This window comes from Callospermophilus lateralis, chromosome 13, assembly GCF_048772815.1.
Source record: "Callospermophilus lateralis isolate mCalLat2 chromosome 13, mCalLat2.hap1, whole genome shotgun sequence".
Classification (NCBI taxonomy): domain Eukaryota; kingdom Metazoa; phylum Chordata; class Mammalia; order Rodentia; family Sciuridae; genus Callospermophilus; species Callospermophilus lateralis.
The window spans coordinates 70,688,357-70,709,948 of record NC_135317.1 but is presented as its reverse complement, the minus strand read 5'-3'; the positions used below and the strand labels follow the sequence as shown (position 1 = coordinate 70,709,948).

General features: G+C 47.0%; 2 protein-coding genes across 4 annotated transcripts in view; one reads left to right on the top strand and one right to left on the bottom strand.

Annotated features, from left to right (window-relative positions):
- Nucleotides 1-3,492, bottom strand: part of Pacc1 (proton activated chloride channel 1) — a 37,982-nt gene extending 34,490 nt beyond the window's left edge. For 2 of the 3 annotated variants that reach the window (XM_076831751.1, XM_076831754.1), the window contains exons 1-2: nt 3,342-3,472; nt 277-373 (exon numbers count right to left, since the gene is read on the bottom strand). In XM_076831751.1, the coding sequence (XP_076687866.1) occupies nt 277-373; nt 3,342-3,377 (133 nt within the window). In that variant the 5' untranslated portion in view covers nt 3,378-3,472. Of the gene's footprint in view, nt 1-276; nt 374-3,341 lie in introns of all 3 variants that reach the window. The other variant, XM_076831753.1, reaches the window with a different exon arrangement.
- Nucleotides 3,493-11,036: 7,544 nt separating this feature from the next.
- On the top strand, nt 11,037-20,254 carry Nenf (neudesin neurotrophic factor). Its single transcript, XM_076831536.1, has 4 exons — nt 11,037-11,247; nt 17,879-17,939; nt 18,663-18,766; nt 19,952-20,254. The coding sequence occupies exons 1-4, from the start codon at nt 11,071-11,073 to the stop codon at nt 20,126-20,128; spliced, it is 519 nt and encodes a 172-aa protein (XP_076687651.1). The 5' UTR covers nt 11,037-11,070; the 3' UTR covers nt 20,129-20,254.
- Nucleotides 20,255-21,592: the final 1,338 nt, after the last annotated feature.

Below are 21,592 nucleotides of genomic sequence, written 5' to 3'. Positions count from 1 at the left end.
CTGCCACTGAATCCAACGATCCCGCCTTGGGAAAGAGTAGGTACCAGCCTAGACATATCCTCTGTCGCGATGCTGGTTAAATATGCATGGCTTTAGAACTAGGACAGCACAGTACTTGATCTGACACCAGGGTGCAGGACAGGGGGCTCTCCCACTCCAATAGCTAGCAAGGCACCTAGACTGGGGCCTCTAGTCACAGCATCAGCCGCAGCATCAGCCGCAGCATCAGCACAGCTGATTTCCAACACTCCCGCCCTCAGCACCCGACCTACTTACCTGGCAAGACACCTGGACCTTGGACTTTGACTGTCTCCTTGTCCTGCTCATCCACCTGCTCTGAGTTCTCGACCACCTGTTCCAACTCTTCACTCAGCTAAAGGGAGAAGCAAAGCGGGTGAACAGGTTGGCTGCGTCCGCCTTGCTTTTCTAGACCAAAATAAGAAAGCAGAAGCTGCGACTCACTGAACTGTCACCAAAAACACCACATGATGTAATGTGATCTACAAATCAGGAAAATAGAGTTCAGAAAACTCAAGGAACTTCCTGTCTTAGTTTCCTAGGACTTCTGTAGCAAAGTGCCACAAATGGAATGGCTTAAAACAAAGGGACTATCTTCTCTCACATTTCTTGGAGGCTAGGAGTTTGATATTGACAGTGTTGGTTCCTTCCAAGAGCTGTGGGGGGAAAATACATCCTATACCTCTCTCCTAGCTTCTGGTGACAGCCAGCAATCCTTAGCATTCATTCTTACAGATGAATCTGATTTCCAATCTCTACTCCATCAACAAGGTATTCTCCCTGTGTTTTGTCTTCACAGGGTCATCTTGAAGGGCACTAGTCATGCAGGATTAGGGCCACATCCTACTTCAGTATGACCTTACCTTAATCCGAAATGACCTTATTTTCAAACAAGATCACAGTCTGAGGTACCGGGAGTTAGGACTTCAACATATTTTTTTTTTTTTTTGCGAAACACAATTCAACCCACCACACACACCATGGCCATAAAGTTTGTGAAAGAAAGTTAGGAGTCAATCCAAGTTGGTCTAGTTCCAAAGCCCAAGTGCTCAACCTCTTCCTAACGGAAGAGGAAGCGTGGCTTTGAGTCGGCCGAGAGAGAAAAGGGAACAGTGAAGTTGCAGTCAGAGCTCTCTAGGACTCTGGCTAAAGTCCACTGACTTGGGCTGCAAATGGCAGAACCAAGTGGGAAGGGAAGTCCAGGTGACAGACCAGCCTCATCTCACTTCATCAGTGTTCTCACCTGTCAAAGGGGAGAAATTATACCATGAGAAGGACAGAAAGGATAACAGTGATAATCACCAGTCTCCATAAAATTAAGAGGGAGGGCAGGAGAGGTCAGAGATGGGACGAGGAGCTATCACTGAATTGGGAGGTAGTGGGGTAGTTTTCCCAAGTGGTTCTCAGGTACACAGTGTTAACACTTTAAAGATACTTCAATTAAAAATTCACCTCCAGGAGACTTGAGTTTAAAAAAAAAAAGACTCTTATGCATCTGTTTCTCTTCCATCTCCTTTACCAAACATACACCCCTGCCCTTTAGAATCAGGCTTAAACCTCCAGTTTCAAGCCCTCCAATCACATTAAAAAAAAAAAAAAAAAAGAAAGAAAGAAAAGAAAGCAAAGTGAAAAAATAAAAGAACAGCTGGGAGGCTGGGGAAGACCTCATGATATACAGGCCTCTATAGGAGCCCACAAAAGGGAACCCCAGAGTCTTACTGGCCAAAATGAGATGAGGTTGTTAGAACCAGGAAGCTTCAAAGTTCTATGATCCCAGCTTCACCTGGATTCATCCTGACCCACATAGCAACATCCTCTTACCCAGTTCCCTTCTTGATACCTGCAGCCATAATAAGCCCACCTCCTTGCCTACCCCTTCCCTCAAAGCCAAAATTTCCTCTCAGCAAAGACACCTATCTCAGAGCTAGGTCCACTCAAATGATTCAGGCAAGAAAGATGCAAGTCATTATCTGGGCAATCTTCTTGGGACTTCAGAGTACCACCCACTATGGGAATGCCCCCAGTGAGCAACTGACTCACCTGTGGTCTTGCCCTTGCAAGCGGGATAATGGTCTATATGTTAATAAATATTTTATGAGCCCTGTTAGGTGAGGAGATACTGCAGACTATGTGTGGAGCCAGGATCCTGTTAAACCTGGACCCCAAAGTTCCCTAGAAGAAGGAACTACCTACCGGTTATTCTCTGAGGACACTGAGCTCAGCACTTTCCATATACTAATTCATTTGTGATCAGCGAGTGGCCTGTATGGCCAAAGCCTAAGTGGGTGAGGAGATAGTCTAAGTAATAGATAAAAAGTTGAGCTGTACAGGGTTTTGAATCCTTGCTGAGAAGTTTGGCCCGTTCTGGGTAGACCCAGCATCAGGGCTATGAAAGGAAAAGGCTCCAGGGTCAGGGAAAACGCTCAAAGCAAATAGGAGAATATGAGACTGGAGAATGAGGGGGTAACACAATATCACACTAGGGTGATTAGAACAGACACAGGGACACAAACTGGAGGAAGAGTTGAAGATGTGGACCTGCGTAATCTTGGCAAGTGAGAGGAGCACAGTGGAGGAGAATAGGAGAGGAAGATTACCAAAGATGACCAAGGTTCGGGTGGAGAGAGGAGAGCAGTTTCACCCACAGGCTTGAGAAGCCAGGAGGAAGAGTACTCTGAAGGAAAAGCTGGAGGCTCAGCTTGTACTCAGGACAGACAAGAGACAAAGAACTGGAGAAAGTGATCGTTACAGTCGTGGGAGGAGGTGAGATTGAGGGGAGAGGAGCGAGAACAGCAAGGTCGGTGAAAGTACTCTTTTCAAAGTTAGGCGGCCACCAAAACAAGAGATAATGATCCCTGCCATTAACCAGCCACGGGGACCACGCGGCCTCGAGCTAAAGGAGAGCTGATGCCCAATGCGCATCTGAGCTCGCCGCGAGGAAGACGCACCCGATTCCACTTGTTGCAAAGAACCTCGCTTCGGTCGACTGGCCGCACTATGGACCGGGACCAAAGGGGCTTTAATCATTCACCTGCTGGTTACGGGTCGCGGCTCCAGGGACCCGACTCCATCCCCCGGCCAATCGACTGGCAGCATCCGGAGGAGGCTGGCACCCGCGCCGCCACCCGGCTTCCTTCCTTCCTTCCTGCTGAGCAGCTCCTCGGCACCCCGGGACCCTCTGAGGACGCGCTCACCCCGCCCTTTGGCTGCACAGCCGGATGCCCCCACGCAGCCCGAGCCCCCCGGCAACCCACCCCCAGGATCCCGAGATCTCGCTCCTCCGCCTCACAAGAAACTCCCTTCCTTCCCCTGCTCCCTCGTACCTCCTGGTAGGATGTGGTGAGTTCCTGCCGGATCATGGCACTGACCAGGGCTCTGGTACACCTGAGTCCGCGACAGCCCGGGAGATGCAGGGAGTGAGCACCGCAGCTGCAGTCTGGGGACCTGCCGGCTCCGCAGAGCAAGACCGGTTCGAAGCTGCGTCCCAGACACCAGGCGTGACGCGCTAGGCGCATGCGCCTCGCTCCCGCAGCCGCCGGGGCGGGCGAAGGAAGTGCAGGGAAATGTAGTTCTTGGCAGGGCGTCCCTCGCCACCCCTGGGAAACAGGAGCCCAAGTGTTTGGCTGGGCCCGGCCAAACCCCGGCCTTCAACGCGCGTGCCTCTTTGTCTCTCACTTCCTCTCTCTGTTGGAGGGGGAGGGTAAGTGGAACAAAAAGGCCAGATCAGATGGGTAGGACCGCCTAATCTATAATTGCAAGCGGAAGCTTGGTTCGGCAATAAATGTCTGGAAGAGCGCTTTGTATGTTACAAAACATTCTCACTTTCTGCCCTTGATCCTGCAAGGGCCCCTGTAGGAGGAATATTTTTCTCCCTATTTTGCAGATGAGGAAACTGAGGTATATTGTTTCAGAAAGGATGGAAGAAGAACAGTGTGATCAAGTGAAGATTATATATCCAAGAGTAGACTACAGAATTCATGTTCTTTCCATCATTCCTGAGGCACACACTTGGAGTCGGGAGTCCTAGTTCTTGTCTTTGCTCTGCCCCTCACCCTGTAATCTAGCAATGAACAGAGCTCACCTGTTTCTGCCTCAGCACAACTGCTAAAACCTGCTCTGTTTCACTGGGCTTCATGGGAGCCAAGAGAGTTCGTGCAGTGAACACCCAGAGGTGTTACTCAACCACAGCAGAAGCAGGGAGCCCTAAATGTGGCAGAGAATTGGGTGTTGGCCCTATGGAGGGTGGACTTGAGGACCACCCACATCTCCCATGCCTGGCTAGCTGGTCTGAGTGGCCACCCTGAGCTGCTTAGTGGTGAAGCAGATAGAGGTTGCTTATTATGCCTTAGTGAATGCTGCTTTGTGTCCCGAGCAGCTGCAGCTTTGCAGTCCTCCACTCAGGCCACTGGGCCTCTTCCCTACTGACAAGCACAGTAGCACCAACCACATCAGAGAATCCTGGGCCTCCTGAAGCTAGCAGTGGGAGGTCCCATGCCTCTCATGATCAATCTGCTCAACCCCAGGCCCTCTGCTCTTACATCTATTAAATGGGACAATATGTATAACACCCAACACATTGTAAGCACTCAACTGCACATTTGTTAAATGTGAATAGAACACTTAACACCAGTCATCTCACTTATCAATTAAAACAATCAACTAATTAAATCTTTTAGTGCATTCATACAAAGGTGGTTGGTAGAACATGTCACACAATCATAAAATTTTAGACTGGAAGGAACTAAAGCAATCTATTTCAGTCCTATCGTACCTCTCTGCTCTTTGTTGGTAAGACTAAACTGGGAAATGATGGTCTCCCTTATTTGAGGAGATTAACTGATTAATATAATTTTTAACATGGTTTAAAAAATAAAATGTGATGCAGAGTGTGGTGGCACACCCCTGAAATCCCAATGGTTCTGCAGGTTGAGGCAGGAGGATAGCAAGTTCAAAGCCAGCCTCAGCATGGTGAGGCACTAAGCAACTCAGTGAAACCCTGTCTCTAAATAAAATACAAAGTAGGGCTGGGAATATGGCTCATCAGTGCCCCTGAGTTAAATCCCCAGTATTAAAAAATAAATAAAATGTGCCAGGCATTGGAGTATACAAATGAATGATAGCCCAATATTCTTGCTTCTGTGGCTCTTCCATGCTAGTGTACAGAGATAGACCATAAAGTAGAGCTTTTAGTCCTTGATGTCCCCAGGTCTCTCCTCCCCTTCCCTTGTGAGCACACACTAATCAAATTTTCCAACAGAACAGTGGTTATCAGGGTCCCAAATGACCTCTGTGTTGTCAGATCAGATGCCATTTCACCATGTTTCTCTTTCTTGATTTATCAGGGACACTGGACTCAGCTGATCCTCCCTTCTCCGTGATACACTTTCTTCCCTGGTTTCTAGGACACTCCCACTTTGCTCCTCCCTGGCTTGCTGCTCCTTCTCAGCCTCCTGTACTGACTTCCCCCTCATCTCGGTGCTACAGAGTGACCTCCTTTCTCCTTACTCCCTAGGAGTTAGTGAAGTGGTCATCTCTAGTTTCGTGATGGAATTACCATCTGAACCCGAGAGATTCCTGCTATGATTTGAATGGTGTCCCTTCAAAATATGTTGAAATTCTGACTTCAGTATCTTAGAAATTTGGAAATAGGGTCATTGCAGATGTAATTAGTTAAGATGAGATCAAAAGGTCACTTATGACTCTACCACTTTGGTTTGTCTGGCAGAGGTACTTGGACAAATTACTCCTGTGGGAACACTAACCATGTGTTGTTTGGTGAAAGGGATTCCTTAGCCCAATAAGCCTTGTGTGCATAAAAAAATGATGGAAGATAATGTGAAGACAGACGTCTTCAGGGAGAAGACCACGACATGGCAGAAGCAGACGTTGTAGTGATGCAGCTGCAAGCTGAGGTGACTTCAGTTATTCACATGCTGTTTACAAGTCCCAACTCCCAGGTCCTGGCTCCATCCCTTGGCCAAACAATAGGCAGTATCCCAAGGATTTCCAGCTGCCAAGAGAAGCTAGGTGCATGTCCTTGTTGACACCTTGATTTCAAACTTGAAATCAAGCTTCCAGACCTTGAGGGAATAAATTCCTGTTGTTTTAAAGCCTTCTAGTTTGTGGTTCTTCTGTGCAGCAGCCTAGGAAACCAACACAGTACCCAAGTGTATACAAATGCATGATTTCCAGCCTCCCACTCTCCCCTGAGGCTCAGGCTCACTGCCCAGCTTCCTGTGCCTCTTCTCCCCTGATGCCCACCTGGCAGCAGCAGCGCGCAACTATGGAAAGCACAAACCCTGTAGCCAGAACCCCTGGTTCTCAGGCTTGGCTCTGCCACTTCCTGACTTGGTGATCTTGGGAAATTAATTTCCCTGTGCTTCAGTGACCCCACAAGTAATGTGGGAACATTACCACCAATTCATAGAACTCTGAGATGTGAAGAATTTAGAACATTATCTGGCACATGTTAAGTAGTAGATTAGTGTTAGTGGTTATCTCAAGGTTCAAATCTTGAGAATCTTCTTACCCCAAATCTGCTCCTCCCATCGTTCCCCCACACTGTTTTAAACCCCATCCTTGAATTCACTCTGGCCCAAACTTTTGGAGTCATTTCAATTCCTCCCTTTCCCTCACACCCCACAACTAAATCAGCAAATCCTCATGGCTATAATTTAAAAATGTATTCAGAATCTGAGTACTCTTCACCGCCTCCGCCACGGCCACCACTCCAGCATTTCTCATTGATTATTTTCTGTGGCCTCCCAGCCAGGCTATTTCTACCTTGATGCATGTAGGTTTTTCCTGACAAAGCAGCCAGGGAGAGCTTGATAAAGTCAGATCAAAGGGCTTCTCTGCTCCAACCCTTCCAAATCCAAAGTTCCACAGTGGCCTACAAGGCCCAAAGGATCTGTCCCCCAGTACCCACCTTTCCTAATACTCATGCCCCGGACTCCCCAGCTCCAAGATGCAGAGCACATTTCAATCCAGCACCAGGCTGGGGGTATAGCTCAGTTGGTAGAGTGCCTGCCTTGCATGCACAAGGCCCTGGGTTCAGTCCCCAGCACCACCAAAAAAAAAAAAAAAAAAAAAAACAATCTAGCATCTTTGCACTGGATATCCAAAAGAAGTCAATAGACATTCAAAAGAAATAGATGTACAGGTGACTCACTTCCTCATCTCCTTTTCAGATCTTTTCCCAAATGTCAACTTATCACCCTCTTCTGAGAAACCCATTAAAACAGCAAACTCCATTTTCAACTATCCTTCTACTCCACTTTTTCTAACACATGCACCTTCTGACCAATTCATTTATTTTCAGAATCCCTCCATGAGAGTGGAAGCTCCAGGAAGATAGAGTTCTTTTTTCTCTCTCCCTCTCTTTCTTTCTTTTTTAGAGCTTTATAGTTATACATAGTAGTTGGCTTCATCCCGACAAACTCATACATGCATGGAATTCAATTTCAGTGCATGATTCCCTGCTCTTTTCCCTCCAGTCCCCTGTCCCTTCTCCCCTCCCCCATTGAAGGTGGTATTCCTTGTGCACTGCTGTATCCCAGTACCTCTGACTGTGTTCTTTTACTAGTTGTTCAAATAGTTGTTGACTGAACAAACAAAAACAATCTCACCTAGCAATAAAAGCTCAAAAGAAAATAAAACTGGGCACTGTGGCACACACGTATAATCCCAGGGGCTCAGGAGGCTGAGGCAGGAAGATTGCAAGTTCAAAGCCAGCCACAGCAACTTAGCAAGGCTCTCAGCAACTTAGCAAGACCCTGTCTCTAAAAAAATATAAAAAGGGCTTAGTCCAATCCTGGGTACCTAAAAAAAAAAAAGATACAATAGGGCATGACAGAAGCTATGAGTGGGGTACACTAATTTATCTAAGCAACATTAAGGGAGGCCTCATGAAAGAGAGAGGAGACCTTATGATGGTAGCTACTTTTGAGACATGAATGACAAGGGGCCAGCACATGATGTTCTGCATCCCCTGTCAGAGAGGGTACAGTACAAAGGCCCTAGGCTGAAGCACAAGCAGGAGGCAGTGCAATTGGAGAAGGCAGTGTGATCAGAGAGGTAGGCAGGGGTCAGAAACTGGAGACTGGGTTGAGCTGATCCTGGGCTTGTTTATTTTCAGATCCATTTTTCCCTCTCCCCTGTTCAGCTGCTGGTTGCAGGAACTGGCCCCATGTGCTTGATTTCCACAGAGTTTGGTCAAGGAAGTACTGCCAGAGATTAGAAGGTGTCATGGTAAGGTAAAAGCCAGGGTTTTCCTCTGCACTCTTCTCTTTGCCTTCAAATACACTGCTAGGCCCTTCCCTGCCTCTGGCAGCAGCCTTTCTGAGACTTCATCCTTCAAGCTTCATAGCTTCCACCAGGTGACCCAGGCTGCAAGAGTCTGGTATTAAACACCACCTCCTCCCTCCCACTGGCAGGATGGTGACTTCCTTCTGTTGCTCTTCTCTAGGTTGCTTTGGGGTTGTTGTCTTGGCCTCTTCCATCATCTGTGTAACTTACTACCCATATCACAGTCATTCTGCTTTGCTCAGAATAATTTCTATTTTCCTTGAAGGTGGCTGATTCCAAGTGGTTTGAAAAAATGAATCTGGGTTCATGTAGAAAAGGACAACTGGGCCAGGCTTGGTGGTCTATGTTTGTAAGCCCAGCAGCTTAGGAGGCTGAGCCAGGAGGATCCCAATTTCAAAGTCAGCCTCAGCAATTTAGTGAGTCCCTAAGCAACTTAGCAAGACCCTGTCTCAAAATAAAAGGGCTGGGGATGTGGCTCAGTGGTTAAGTGCCCCTGGGTTTAATCCCTGGTACCAAACAAAAAACAACAAAAGAAAGAATGAAAGAAAGGACAACTGGTGGGCAGTGGGGGACAACTGGAGAAACCAAGGGCATATGAACACATTATTCAGTTATACGCTTCCTCAGCACCCCAAGGAGGTATAGAAAAAGAAAGGGCTTGGGCAGAGAGGCAGCACACTCTATGGTACAGATGTTGTAAAGGGCCATGCCATTCTACCTCAGGGGCTTAAAAGGGCCTTTTCTAATCCAGAGGTCCTGTGTCATGCACAGCAAAGTTTACGTAACCTTCCATGTCCATTATCATTGTTAGTTTCAACACAATCCTATGAAAAGGGCAGGCTGGCATGTCACTGAGGCCACAGTTGAGATTCAGAGGGCTAGTGGACAGATCCTGTTAAGGTCATTCTACTCCAGAAGCCCATTCTGTTGAATAAGTAAATGTGTAAACATTTGGTACAGACACTGAGGGGAGCTACAACCTGGTGATTAGGACAGACTTGAGAACACATGGCCTGGGCTTAAGTCTTGCTTCTGCCACCTGCTATGTGACCTTGGGCAAGATACTTTAGGTCCCTGCACTTCAGTTTCAGAATCTGAAAAATGGGGGATAATAATAATTTTTACATTATGGAGCTATAGTGAGGCTTAAATGAGTTAATATGCATAAAAGTGCTGGAACCAGTACCCGACACAGTAAGCCCTTCTGTGGTCTCCTTTGCCAGTTCTTCCAACCACCAAATGTTGGCAGGCTCAAAGAGCTCAGGCCTTGGTCCCTGCCTCCTCTCTCCTCATATGGATTTCCTTGGCTATCTCATCCTATTCTGTGGTTTTTTTAGATATAATCTATGCACCAATGATTCCAAAATGTATTACTCTCCCCTAATTCCAGATTCATATATTCAACTACAAATTTGCTATTTCCAGTTAGATGTTTAATATGTATCTCAAACTGAAAAGCCCCTAAGTTATCTTGATGGTCTCCCTCCAAAACCTGCTCCTCCTACCATCTCTCTTATCTCAGTAATTGGCAACTCCATCTTTCCAGCTGCTCAGGCCAAAACCCCTGGGATCACCCATGACTAGTCTCTGTCCTTCACACCCCTTATCTCAATGACCAGAGAATCCAATCAGCCACAACTTCCAAACAAATTCAAAATCCAGCTACTTCTCCCCACGTCCCCTGGTCCAAGCTGCTATCAATCATCACTTGCCTGGATTATTGCAATGGCTTATTTGCTTCTGCCCATTTTCAGCATAATAGCCTGAGTTATTTGATTAACATTTCAATGTATTCTTCGGTTTCACTCACTCTGAATAAAAGACCATGTATTTTAAAAATACACTGTGAGGTTCCATAGATTGCACCTCCACCCAGTCACCTTACCCTGCTACCTCCTGGACCTCATTTCCTACGGTCTTCCCTCCTTGCTGTTCTTCCAGGAGGTAGGGCATTCTCCTTCTCCAGCATTTAGGCACTTGGTCCTTTGCAGAGATTGCTCTTTCCCCCAGGGCTCCCTCCCTTACCTCCAGAAGAGTTTTATACAGACTCCTCCCTACTTAAGGGGGCAACTCCCACTTCCCAATTCCTTTGACCTGCTTTATTTTTCTCCCTAGTATTTATTACCTAACATACTACTTACCTAGCTAACTTCATGACTGCCTATAGAATGTAAGCTCCAGGTAGGCATGGGTCTGTCCTAACCAATGATGGGTCACCAGTAACATGGTACATGAAGGACCTTAAAAAAATACTTTGTGAATAATTCAGTGACCTTGGCCTTGTACAAATGTTACCTATTATTACACGCCTATATTGTGCCCTACCCTTTGTAAAAATCCCCTTGGGGACTTAACATTTAAACACTACTCGAAAGGGGAGGGGGTTTAGGAAAGAGGGAGAAGTAAAAGCGAATTAATAAAATTGGGGTTCTATTTTTAGAATATACCAGCCTAGGTGCTGATATGTGAGGCTGTGTCATCCGTGAACCTAATGAAGGAGCTACACTGACATCTGTCGTTCTGTGTTAACTTTCAGTGGGTAGTTTGGGGTAAGGAGCAGGGTTTGTCATCCTACTTCCCAAGTTTCCAGAAGGCGGGTAGCCCCGCTGCGCTGCAAGGAGCAGTAGCGCGGGGGAGGCGGGGGTTGGGGGGGTCCCCGCCCTCGGGGCGGCCCTGGGCGGGCGGCGGGGCGGGAGCGCGCGGGCTCTGCCGCGGGCCTTCCTCGCCCAGCGCTGCGCGCTCACCATGGCGGGCCGGGCGCCCGGGTGGCGGCTGCGGCCGCTGGCAGCGCTGGCCCTGGTCCTGGCGCTGGCCCCGGGGCTGCCCGCAGTCCACGCTGGGCAGGCGCCGCGCCCTGCGGAGCGGGGGCCCCCGGTGCGGCTCTTCACCGAGGAGGAACTGGCTCGCTACGGCGGGGAGGAGGTAGGCGGGCGCGGCGCGGGCCTAGGGATCGGGGCCGCGGCTGCCGGTGGGGAGGGAGGCGGGACCCGGGAGGCGCCGGGGGAACGCGAGGCTCGCGGCGGGCGCCCCCTCCCGGATCCTGAGCCCCGGCGGGCTGGGCCTCCTCTCTCCCGGGTGAGGGCGAGTCCCCTACAGTCGGGCGCCCTGCTTTGCGCGCGCGTCCTCTCCAGCACTTCCCTTTCCCCGGGAGCTGCCGCCTGGAGCCAGCCTTTTCGCTCGTGGCCTGTATACAAACCGCAAAACTTTGTTTTTAATGTTAGCATCACCTGGTGGCGGTCACTCTGCGTATTCATTGGGGAATGGCAGGTGAGGAAGGGAGGGAAGCAAAGCCTGCTCCCTGGGTGAAGTGGGGATTGGGGCAGGTCCAGGGACCATCCAGACTTTTCCTGCACTTCCTTTTCCTGCCTCTAGATCCCGGGCCTCCTCTGCCGCTGACTCCTCAAACCCAAGTAGTGTCTGCGCCCTTGAGGATGAGCCCGAGCCAGGGGTGAGCGCAGACCGGGAAACGGTTAGCGATAAAATCCCCCAGCACACACATTCCCACATCCAGTTCAGCCAGTAGTGGAGGACTCCACAAACTCACAACCACCTGCCAGTCAGGTTTGGGGGACCCCAGGCGGTACTCAGAAGGGCCATGGGGGCTGGGCAACGTTAGAGGGGGAGGTCAGGACCTTAGGTTTGGTGGGGAGAGCATAGTATAATGTCATTTCAGAGCTGGGGAAACCAATTTAGTTCTTTTATAAATGAGGAGACAGGCATGCCACCCATTAATGGTAGAGCAGGAAGTGGCTGGATCTTCTCTTGCTCAAACTCTCCGACCTAGAAGGCTTTAGATGGACTAGGATTTTAAGGGGGACTCGGAATCAGTTTTTAAAAGGTTGGTTAGAACTATGGGTCCATGAAGACATAGGGAGGGAGACATAACAAGGAAATGACTGGGTATTAAGAGATGCATTGTTTGGGTGCAGAGTCAGGGAATCTGTTTAGAAAAGAGTTAACATGGCAGGTCTGCACTCTAGAAAGGCCAGCTTGCAAGGGTGGCCCTTGGTTGGTGTCTGGATTTCCTATGTTCCCACCCCTCCCTGACGGTAAGGGTGGCTTACCTGCCTCTGCTGTACACACGGATAGTGTGGCTTATGTTGAGCATTGTATGCAGCCGCACTGGGACCAGCCCCCAATACAAAGCTTGGGTGCTGAGTTTTTAATGGGCTTCCCTGGGCAACATGGCGCTCCTGGGGGCTGCATTGTGTTGCTGGGGGAAGGGTGTGTCAAGGGAAGAAGAGAGTTTAAAGAAGTCTGCACAGAGTTTACTCCAGATTCTACCTCTTTCTTTTCCCCTTCTAGCCGTGAATACAACCATATGCTGAGTTCTTCCATATGTGGGGTAGTCCTGGGGACCCTCAGCACAGAATCCAAGGAAAGACAGTTCAAAATAGAGGGTACAACAATAGTACCTGAGATGACAGAAAGACTCTTGCAGTGTTTTGTTGGTACCAGGGATTGATTGGGGGCACTTGACCACTGATCTCCACCCCAGCCCTATTTTGTTTTTTATTTAGGGTCTGGGTCTCACTGAGTTGCTTAGTGCCTTGCCATTGACAAGGCTGGCTTTGAACTCGCAATCCTCCTGACTCAGCCTCCCCAGCTGCTGGGATAGGACTTATTGCAAGGAATTGTTTACCCAATTATGGGAGCTGGATAGGAAAGTAAAAAATCTGTAGGGCAGGCTATCAGGAATTTCTTCTTCCTCAGGGAAACCTCATGACCTTCCAACTGATCAGGTCAGACTTGTCCTTAGGGGAAGTTCTAGGCCTTTCAACTGATCAGATCAAGCCCACTCAGATTATCTGATACTCTCCTTTATGTAAAATCACCTGATGGTAAATATTAACCAAGTTTCCAAAATACCTTCATAGCAACACCTCATTGAGTGTTTAATCAGATAATTGGGTTCAGTAGTCTATCCAACTCAACATAAAGCTCATTATTACAATGGTTGTAACAGGAGTGCCTATAATGGTTATAATGAGTTAAATGAGATAGTAGCCTGGCATAGTGGCTCATGCTTATAGTCCCAGCAGCTCAGGATCACAGGTTCAAAGCCAGCAAGGCACTAAGCAACTCAATGACACCCAGTCTCTAAATAAAATACAAAATAGGGCTGGGAGATGGCTCAGTGGTTGAGTGTCCCTGAGTTCAATCTCCAGTACTCAAAAAAAAAAAAAATTTGACAGTGATATGCAAAGTGCTTAGACTAAGCCTGGCATAATGCTTAGCATAAACCTTAATAAATGTTAGCTGTTACTATTTTGTTAGTTTATTATTAAAGCTAATCAAACTCTCCTACTAATTCCTATTTCATTTTCTTAAAAAAAAAAAAAAAAGCTGTTGAGGGGCTGGAATTGTGGCTCAGTGATAGAGCACTTGCCTCGAAAGTATGAGGCCCTGGGTTCGATCCTCAGCACCATATAAAAATAAATAAATAAATAAGGTATTATGTCCATCTACAACTAAAAAATTTTTTAAAAATATTTTTTAAAAAATATTGTTGATAAATCATTAAATTCATCCCACGACCCAGAAATAGTTTACCAATGCCTCTGTGGTGAGAAATACACATTTTTTAGGACTGGAATGTAGCTCTGTGGTTAAGCACTTGCCTCACATGTGTGAATCCCTGGGTTCAATTCCCAGTTCCAGAAAAGAAAAGACAAAAAAAGAAAAAGAAAGAAAAGAAAATATGATCTTAGATGATTGGAGGGCAAGAATTTTTTTCTGTAAAAAAAAAAAAAAAAATCACAAAAAAACCCCATGCAAAACCAGGCACTGTGGTACATGTCTATAATCTCAGCTATTCATGCGGTTCAGGCAGGAGAATCACAAGTTTCAGGGTAGCTTGGGAAATTTAATAAGACCTTGTCTTCAAAACAACAACAACAACAAAAAAGCTCCGTCTGCAGCACTTCCCACCCCCAACAAAAAAATAAATAAATTATTTACATAAAGAGTCACCAGTGAGAAACTCCTCTGTTTCAGGCTCTGGTCTAGGGTCTGAGGGTGTTGGAGGCTCTGAAACACTGGCCAGTTGAGGGACAAGGCTGTTTGCTCCAGTGCTTTTGTGTCCCCCACAGTGTGGTACTGTCATGGCACTTTCCGTTGGCCCCTGCTTGACCACAGGAAGAAAAGAAACCTAGCTGGTGAGGCAAACCCAAGACCCAAAAGAAAGTGAAGGCCCTGGTCTCCTTCTGTAGGGTCCCTCTCACCCACTGCCTGTCTGTTCCTCTCCTAGAGCTAGGCCAGTGCCCTCTGTGCTAGGTGTGCCATCTGGTGGGAAGGGCAAGAGAGTGGACTGAACCTTGGATCCCTAAGCACTGGGTTCTAGGTCCTGCTTCCCTTCTGTTCTCTGTGTGACTTGGGACAAGTCACTTAAACTCCCTGGACCCAATTAACCTCATCTGCAAAATGAAGGTGTTGATAGATTGTCTTCAAGGCCACTTCCTGTTTCAATTCAAATTCCTCCAAAGTCTTTGTCACTTGGAAATTATTGGGGGTGGGGGGGGACAGCTGATGAGGAGGCACACACCTGCAATCCAGTGGCTAGGGAGGCTGAGGCAGGAGGATCTCGAGTTCAAAGCCAGCCTCAGCAACTTAACAATGTCCTAAGCAACTTAGGGAGACCTTGTCTCTAAATAAAATATAAAACAATGGCTGGGGATGTGGCTCAGTGGTTAAGTGCCTCTGGGTTCAGTGTCTGGTACCAAACAAAAATAAAACAACAACAACAACACACTTTCCTTTAGGAAACTCTGTGATCTCCTTCCACTTGGTTATCTGATTCCTCTTTGCTTTTACAATATTTAAAACTTAGAGGATGATAAAGGATAGTAATATTTATTTCCCTGAACTGCTAATGGCGTTTCATATCTTGCTGGTGAATCTTTTCTCTTTTTAAAAAATATTTTTTTAGTTGTAGATGGACATACTACCTTTATTTATTTATTTATATGTGATGCTTTGATCGAATCCAGTGCCTCACGCATGTTAGGCAAGCGCTCCACCACTGAGCCACAACCCCAGCCTGCTTTGATGAATCTTAACCCATTGAGTCAGGACTTTTATTATCCTCCTGTTATGTAGGAGATAACGGAGACACAGAGAGGCTAAATAATTTGCCCATGGCAACACAACTCAAAGCCAGGCCTGTTTCACTTGAAAACTTGCACTTGGATTGTGACACCATGGTGACTCCTACTTTGCTTTGTTGGCAAAAAGACAACCCTCCTGGTATTATCTATGACCTGCTATAGTCATAACAGATAAAATGATGTCTCCAAAATGGACATCCATAAGGGTCATTTAAATGGGCACAAAAGATCTATCCAGGTAGATGAGGGGATGGAGAGACCATGGGGTGAAGCTGGTGATGAATGCATATCTTTATCACGTCTCTCGTTTCTTCTCCTTTCTTCTTATTTATGCTCCCAAGGCTTCTGCCCACTCTTTGCCCTCTTGGTTGTCATTTCCCAGACCTGAGAATCTATACTGAGAGCCCTGCTGTCAGTGGATTCCAGCTAACAGATTATTCCGCACCACACACTTGGTGTTTAGCTGATAAGATTGCTCCTCTGCTCACCTCTGCCACTTTTGTGTCACAGCAACGTCCCTAGGAGTGCTAAACACACCCTTCTACCCCTTCACTATGACTTCCCCTAGCTTTCAGTATGTAGTTTAACGAGGAGATAAATATTTCACTGTTGGAGAGCATTAGTGATAAAGATGTATGTTTTGTTTTGGTACTTGGAATTGAACCCCAGGGTGCTCTATGGAGCTACACCCGTGTCCTTTTTATTTTGAGACAAGGTCTTACTAAGTTGCTCAAGCTGGCCTCAAACTGGTGATCCTCTGCCTCAGCCTCACCATTGACAGGCATACACCACTGCACCCAGTCAAAATGCATGATTTTATAGCATGTATATTATGTTTCTATGACTCTTTGCACACTGAAAAAGAAAAAATATCAAAGAAAAGTCCACAGAATGGAAAATATGACGAACTGTTGTAATCATAGCTGTAATGTATTTTAGAAATTGATATAAACACATGACTCCACTTGAGAAGCAATCGAAGCTGAGGAACAACAAGTCATCACCGTGAAGGAAGGGCGGTAAATTGACACAATGACAAGGGCAGTCTGCTGCCACGTGAAGCTACTCCATTTAAATGACCCTTATTAGGTGAAGTGTAACAAGTGTCAACAAAGTCAGGGAAGTTCTGAGGCCTGTCTTTATGGAATAAAAAAAGCCAACCATTTACTGAGCTCCCATGTTGGGCCGGGAGGTTCTCACATACCCAGTTTCCTCCAGCACTCCTGCAGGGTAGGAAGGTGGGGTCCCCGTGTGACATTAGAGAGATTGAGGCCTGACAAGTCATGTGGCAGTGGGGTACGTTTCCTTGAGTAAGTTGCTTAACTCCTCTGCCTGTTAAATGTGGTCAAAAAACACTTGGCCGTGAGCTCAACAAGAGCAAGGACCCCACAGCTGCCCCAGAGAGAAGCCAAGCAGTCAAAGATCCTGAGACCCAGCAGCAACTCCCCCTTCACCGGGCCCTTGAGCCTCCTGCTCATCTGTACCCTGAAGGGTTGAGATGGAAGAGAGACCTGGTCCTTGGTGACATGGCACCATGACAGTCACCCCAGCCTGAGGCTGACTCGATGGAATTTAGAAAATCCATTCCCTGTGCTTTTGTATTATTCCCCACCCCCCCCCTTTTTTTTTTTTTTGGTGGGGTGGTACAGTTTCTAAGAGAACATTTTATAGCCACTAATACAACCAAAATAAAGTACATAACCCGTTGTTAGTAGAACTGTGGACAAACAGCATTGCTTGCACATTTCTGCCACTGTTCATGTTTTAATGATTTTTAAAGGAATTTATTTGTGTTCTTTGACCCAGGTATTCCATATGCTGAAATAAATCTCAAGGAAGTAACTTGACAAACTACAAATTAATTTATAGGAAGATATTCATAATGCTCACATTTATAGTTCCGAGCAATGGAAATACCCAAAAGCCCCAGACAGAAGACTAGCTACACAAGCAGGTGTATGGTATAGTGTCACTCATATAAGATAGGGCCCCGTGGAGCTATTTAAGTGACAGCCATTTTTCTAATATGTGGAAATGTTATGTGAAAAAATGTTGCCTACAAAAATTGAAATATAAACTAGACCATCTACACTGGTTGTATCTATGTATGTCCATGGATGATGGGGACATTTGGACTGATTTAAATAATTCATCGTTTAATATTCTTTTGAATTTTTATCTGCATGAAGTTGTTCCAATTCCTGTTTTGTTTTGTTTTGTTTTTAAGGAAGGGATTGTAGTGCTCTTGTCATGATACTGTGACTTTTCCAAGGTTTTGTGAGCAGGCATGACATTGCCAGGGAAGGTGGCAAGCTTGCTGAGAGCCAGGCTTTGTGATGTATCCACCGCTCTTTGCACAACTCGTGATGGGAAGAGATTTTACTAACTCTGTCCTGTAAGAGCTGGGCTCTTTGTTTCCCCTTCACAGTTTCTCCCTTACTTTCTAGGAAGATCAACCTATCTACTTGGCAGTAAAGGGAGTGGTGTTTGATGTCACTTCTGGAAAGGGTAAGTGGTTTGGCATTTTAAGTCTTTATTTTGGGGGATCTTGGGAGCCAGAGTGGGTACTTGGAGGTGTGAGGAAAGGAAGACAATGTTGGGAAAGTTCTTCTCCTTGCATCTTAAATGACCAGAATTGAGTTAATCTTTGTCAGAGTTTTACATCAACAGATTTTTTTCCTGTTAACGACATACTCCTACTCAGAAGCCTCCCATGGCTTCCCATTGCCGATAGAATCAGATTCAAACTTGATGGTTGACTCTAAATAAAGCAATGAGAAAAATATTCCTTAGCAAGGAGTTGGCATCGTAGAACATTTTGATGCTACTTAATAATGGTTTCCCTACTTGTAACTACAAATGATATCATGGAAGTAGTTTTGTAATGGTTCATCTTTTGTTTAATTCCAAAACTGATGACCAGACATAGGCTCAGCATCCACCAATATTTAAGGAGGCCAGACATTTTTCTAGTTTGCATTTGTAATATTTTTACAGGAGTAATTTCATTTTGCATTTCCCCCCAAATCACCTCTCAGCCCGTGTGCGTGATTTGTTCCATATTTGAATTAGTGAAATCCCACCTGTTGGCGGGAGCCGGCTGCTGGACTTTCCGTCTTTGGTAGCTTTGTCTGTCTGCGGGCCTGCAGTCTTTCTTTGCACTGGGGGACCTCAGAAGCCTCCACGTGCAGGCTTCTGCACACCCACACTCTTCCTTCCTCCCCACTACAGAGTTTTATGGACGAGGAGCCCCTTACAATGCCTTGACTGGGAAGGACTCCACCAGAGGGGTGGCCAAGATGTCCCTGGATCCTGCAGACCTCACCCATGATATCGTGAGCCAGATTATGGAATTTTTGACAAAATGCCTCATATTCTCAGCCATGTTTTGTTTGTTTGTTTGTTTTAACCCTGTGGGCAATAGCAGAGCTTTTTAGTTTAGCCTATTTACCCTCTAGTCCACTCAATCACTTTCTTAAAGTAGAGTATCTTACTGTGTCACATTTACTCAGAAACCTCCCAAGAGATCAGGTCCAGTCTCCTGTGAACTTGTGATCTAACTCACAGTTTGGCCCCAGCCTCCCTTGGCAGCCTGATCCCTCTCACAGTTTGTACCTACCTCATCCCAGCCTCTTTGAGGTTTGCTCTTCATCTCTAAGACCTGCCCCAATGCCAGCCACTCTAGGTAGCTTAGTTAATGAACTGGGCTGAGAAGCAAGGTCTCCCTCTATGCTCCTATTTCTGTGAAGGAGAATATAGCATTAAAAAAATGATCCCCAAATATGCTCAATATCAAATTGACATTGAGATGAAATCCAACTTTTGAGCTACAAGAAATTTAAAAAAAAAGGGGGAAATATGTTAGTTGGCTTTGGGTTATTGTAACAAAGCACCTGAGATAATTAACTTATAAAGAAAAGAGGTTTATTTCAACTCATAGTTTTAGAGGTTTCAGTCCATGATCAACTGACCCCATTGCTTTTCAGTCTGTAATGAGGCAGAACATGATGACAGGAGCATGGGGCAGAGCAAAACCATTTACCTCATGGCCAGGAAGCAAAAGAGAAAGAAAAGGAAGCTAGGATCCCACAATCCCTTTCAAGGTCATGCCCCCAGTGACCTAAAAACCTCCCATTAGGCCCCACCTCTTAAAGGTTCCACCATTTCCCAATAGTATCACCCAGAGACCGAGACTTTGACACATGGAACTTATGTATAACAGGAGGAGTAGAGAGGGCAGTAAGAGGAATCAGGACAGAGAAAGTAGACACAGGCTGTACCAAAGCACACCCCACCCAGGATGGTGTTCTTATAGGGCCTTTAATTCCCACATCAAACAGCAAAAAATGGTGAAGCCATTGCTCTCCCCATACCATAACCCACCCCCACACACTATGTGGCTCGTCAAGATACTTTTCTCTTGCATCTGGGTCTCAGGAACGCTGTGAGACAGGGTTGGAGAAAGACCAACACCAAACCCGATTCACTCATGCCCACCCCTGTGTTTCTTTCTCCCCAAGACGGGCCTCACGGCCAAGGAGCTGGAATCCCTGGACGACGTGTTCACCAGGGTGTACAAGGCCAAATACCCCATCGTTGGCTACACAGCCCGGAGGATTCTCAATGAGGACGGTAGCCCCAACCTGGACTTCAAGCCTGAAGATCAGCCCCATTTTGACATAAAGGATGAGTTCTGATGTTCCACCTGCAGGAGGAGGTTCTTGAAGAGTGAGCTGGGGAACAGGTGCTCCCTCTCCTACAAAATAGGCTGCCTGGAGCCTCTGAGTCACCTGGATCTGAATAAAGCAGAAATGAACTTGGAAGAGTGAATGCTTTTTATTGTCCTTGGTCCGTGCTGCCTGCCTGGGTATTCCTGCATGCACATCAATAATAGCCCTAGGGGGAGGCCTCCTGCCTGTCCACATTGGCCCTCGCAACAGTGAATAAGAGGTGACCTTTATTTCTTCTTTATACTTTTCTATACTGGCCAAATTTTCTTCTGTGACGATGTTTACTTTATAATGAGAGAAAAAATAAACTTCCTATTGTTGGAAAAGGAGAATTCTTCTGCATATGTCACCTCCTGGGAGCCTTGTCACACTTGTGGGTGGGTAGGTTTGTGCTGCCTGTCCATAGTTCATAGTCCAGTTTTTTGTGCCCCTTCCTGTGTAGGTGTCAGGCAAAAGGGACCATGCAAGCAGTGTGTCAGGAACAGGGAGGGATTAGTTGAAAAGGTGGGCTATGGGGAAGGAGGCGAGCACCTGTGCCACCCTAGGCTGAGGTAGGAAGGAAGGAGTGTGAGTATTGTCCTGGGAGGAGATAAGGCTGAAGGGAGGTCCATGGGATAAAGGAGGTGGCTGGCTCTTTACCAGTCCCCACAAGTTCAACTTCAGCATCGCCAAGGGGAAGCTCGATGCCTTGTCTACAGTAGGTGCTCAGCGTATTGGAGCATGTTGATATCAGTACAAATTGTGAAGTTCTTCCCCAAATCCAAGTTCCTCCCGCTGCATGACAACCTCTCTGAACTCTTTCTTAGGGAGATATTTCTCTGCACCCAGAATGCCAGTCGGTAGCCCCCCTCTCTGTACTCAGGCTTGGAGCTTCACCCCTTGCTGAGGGCGCTGGGCCAGCTCCCTTGCCATGACAGGGAGGAGGAGGAAACACGGCCCTGGAGCATGGAACCATTGGAGAGCTATTAGTATAAGGCCAGCAGCTACCGAATGTCCCAGAAGGGTAATCAATGGAGTTCACTGACCTGCAGAAGAGCAGAGCAGAGTGGCCTGACCAGCAACCCGGGTCTCTGGAGGTGGAGGTCATGCAGAGGTCATCCAGCTCAGGTCCCAGCCTTATTCTGGGCTGAAGACCTCCTTCAATCACCTCCTCAGCAGCTTCCAGGAGGAAAAGCAAAGGGCCTGAATAAAGCTAGCCCACCCACCTGGCTTCCTTTGGGAGGCTTTTTCAAGACCAATCTCCAAAAAGCCTGGCCTGCCTGCTACCCCCATCCCCTCAGCCACCTGAAGTGCTGCTGCAAGGTGCCAACGCTGGAAATCCATACCCAGAGATTAGTCCCCAGGAGGCAGCGAGTGTCCTGGCTCCAGACTGTGAGGACCAGAGAGCCCCTGAGGGGCCCAGGGAACCCAGCAGACCTCTCTGACAGATGG

Excerpts from the sequence above, each read along its gene's own strand:
- Nenf (XM_076831536.1), top strand. The coding sequence starts at position 11,071 with ATGGCGGGCCGGGCGCCCGGGTGGCGGCTGCGGCCGCTGGCAGCGCTG. Across the intron at positions 11,248-17,878 it reads CTCGCTACGGCGGGGAGGAG|GAAGATCAACCTATCTACTT; the intron begins GTAGGCGGGCGC and ends CTTACTTTCTAG. Across the intron at positions 17,940-18,662 it reads TGATGTCACTTCTGGAAAGG|AGTTTTATGGACGAGGAGCC; the intron begins GTAAGTGGTTTG and ends TCCCCACTACAG.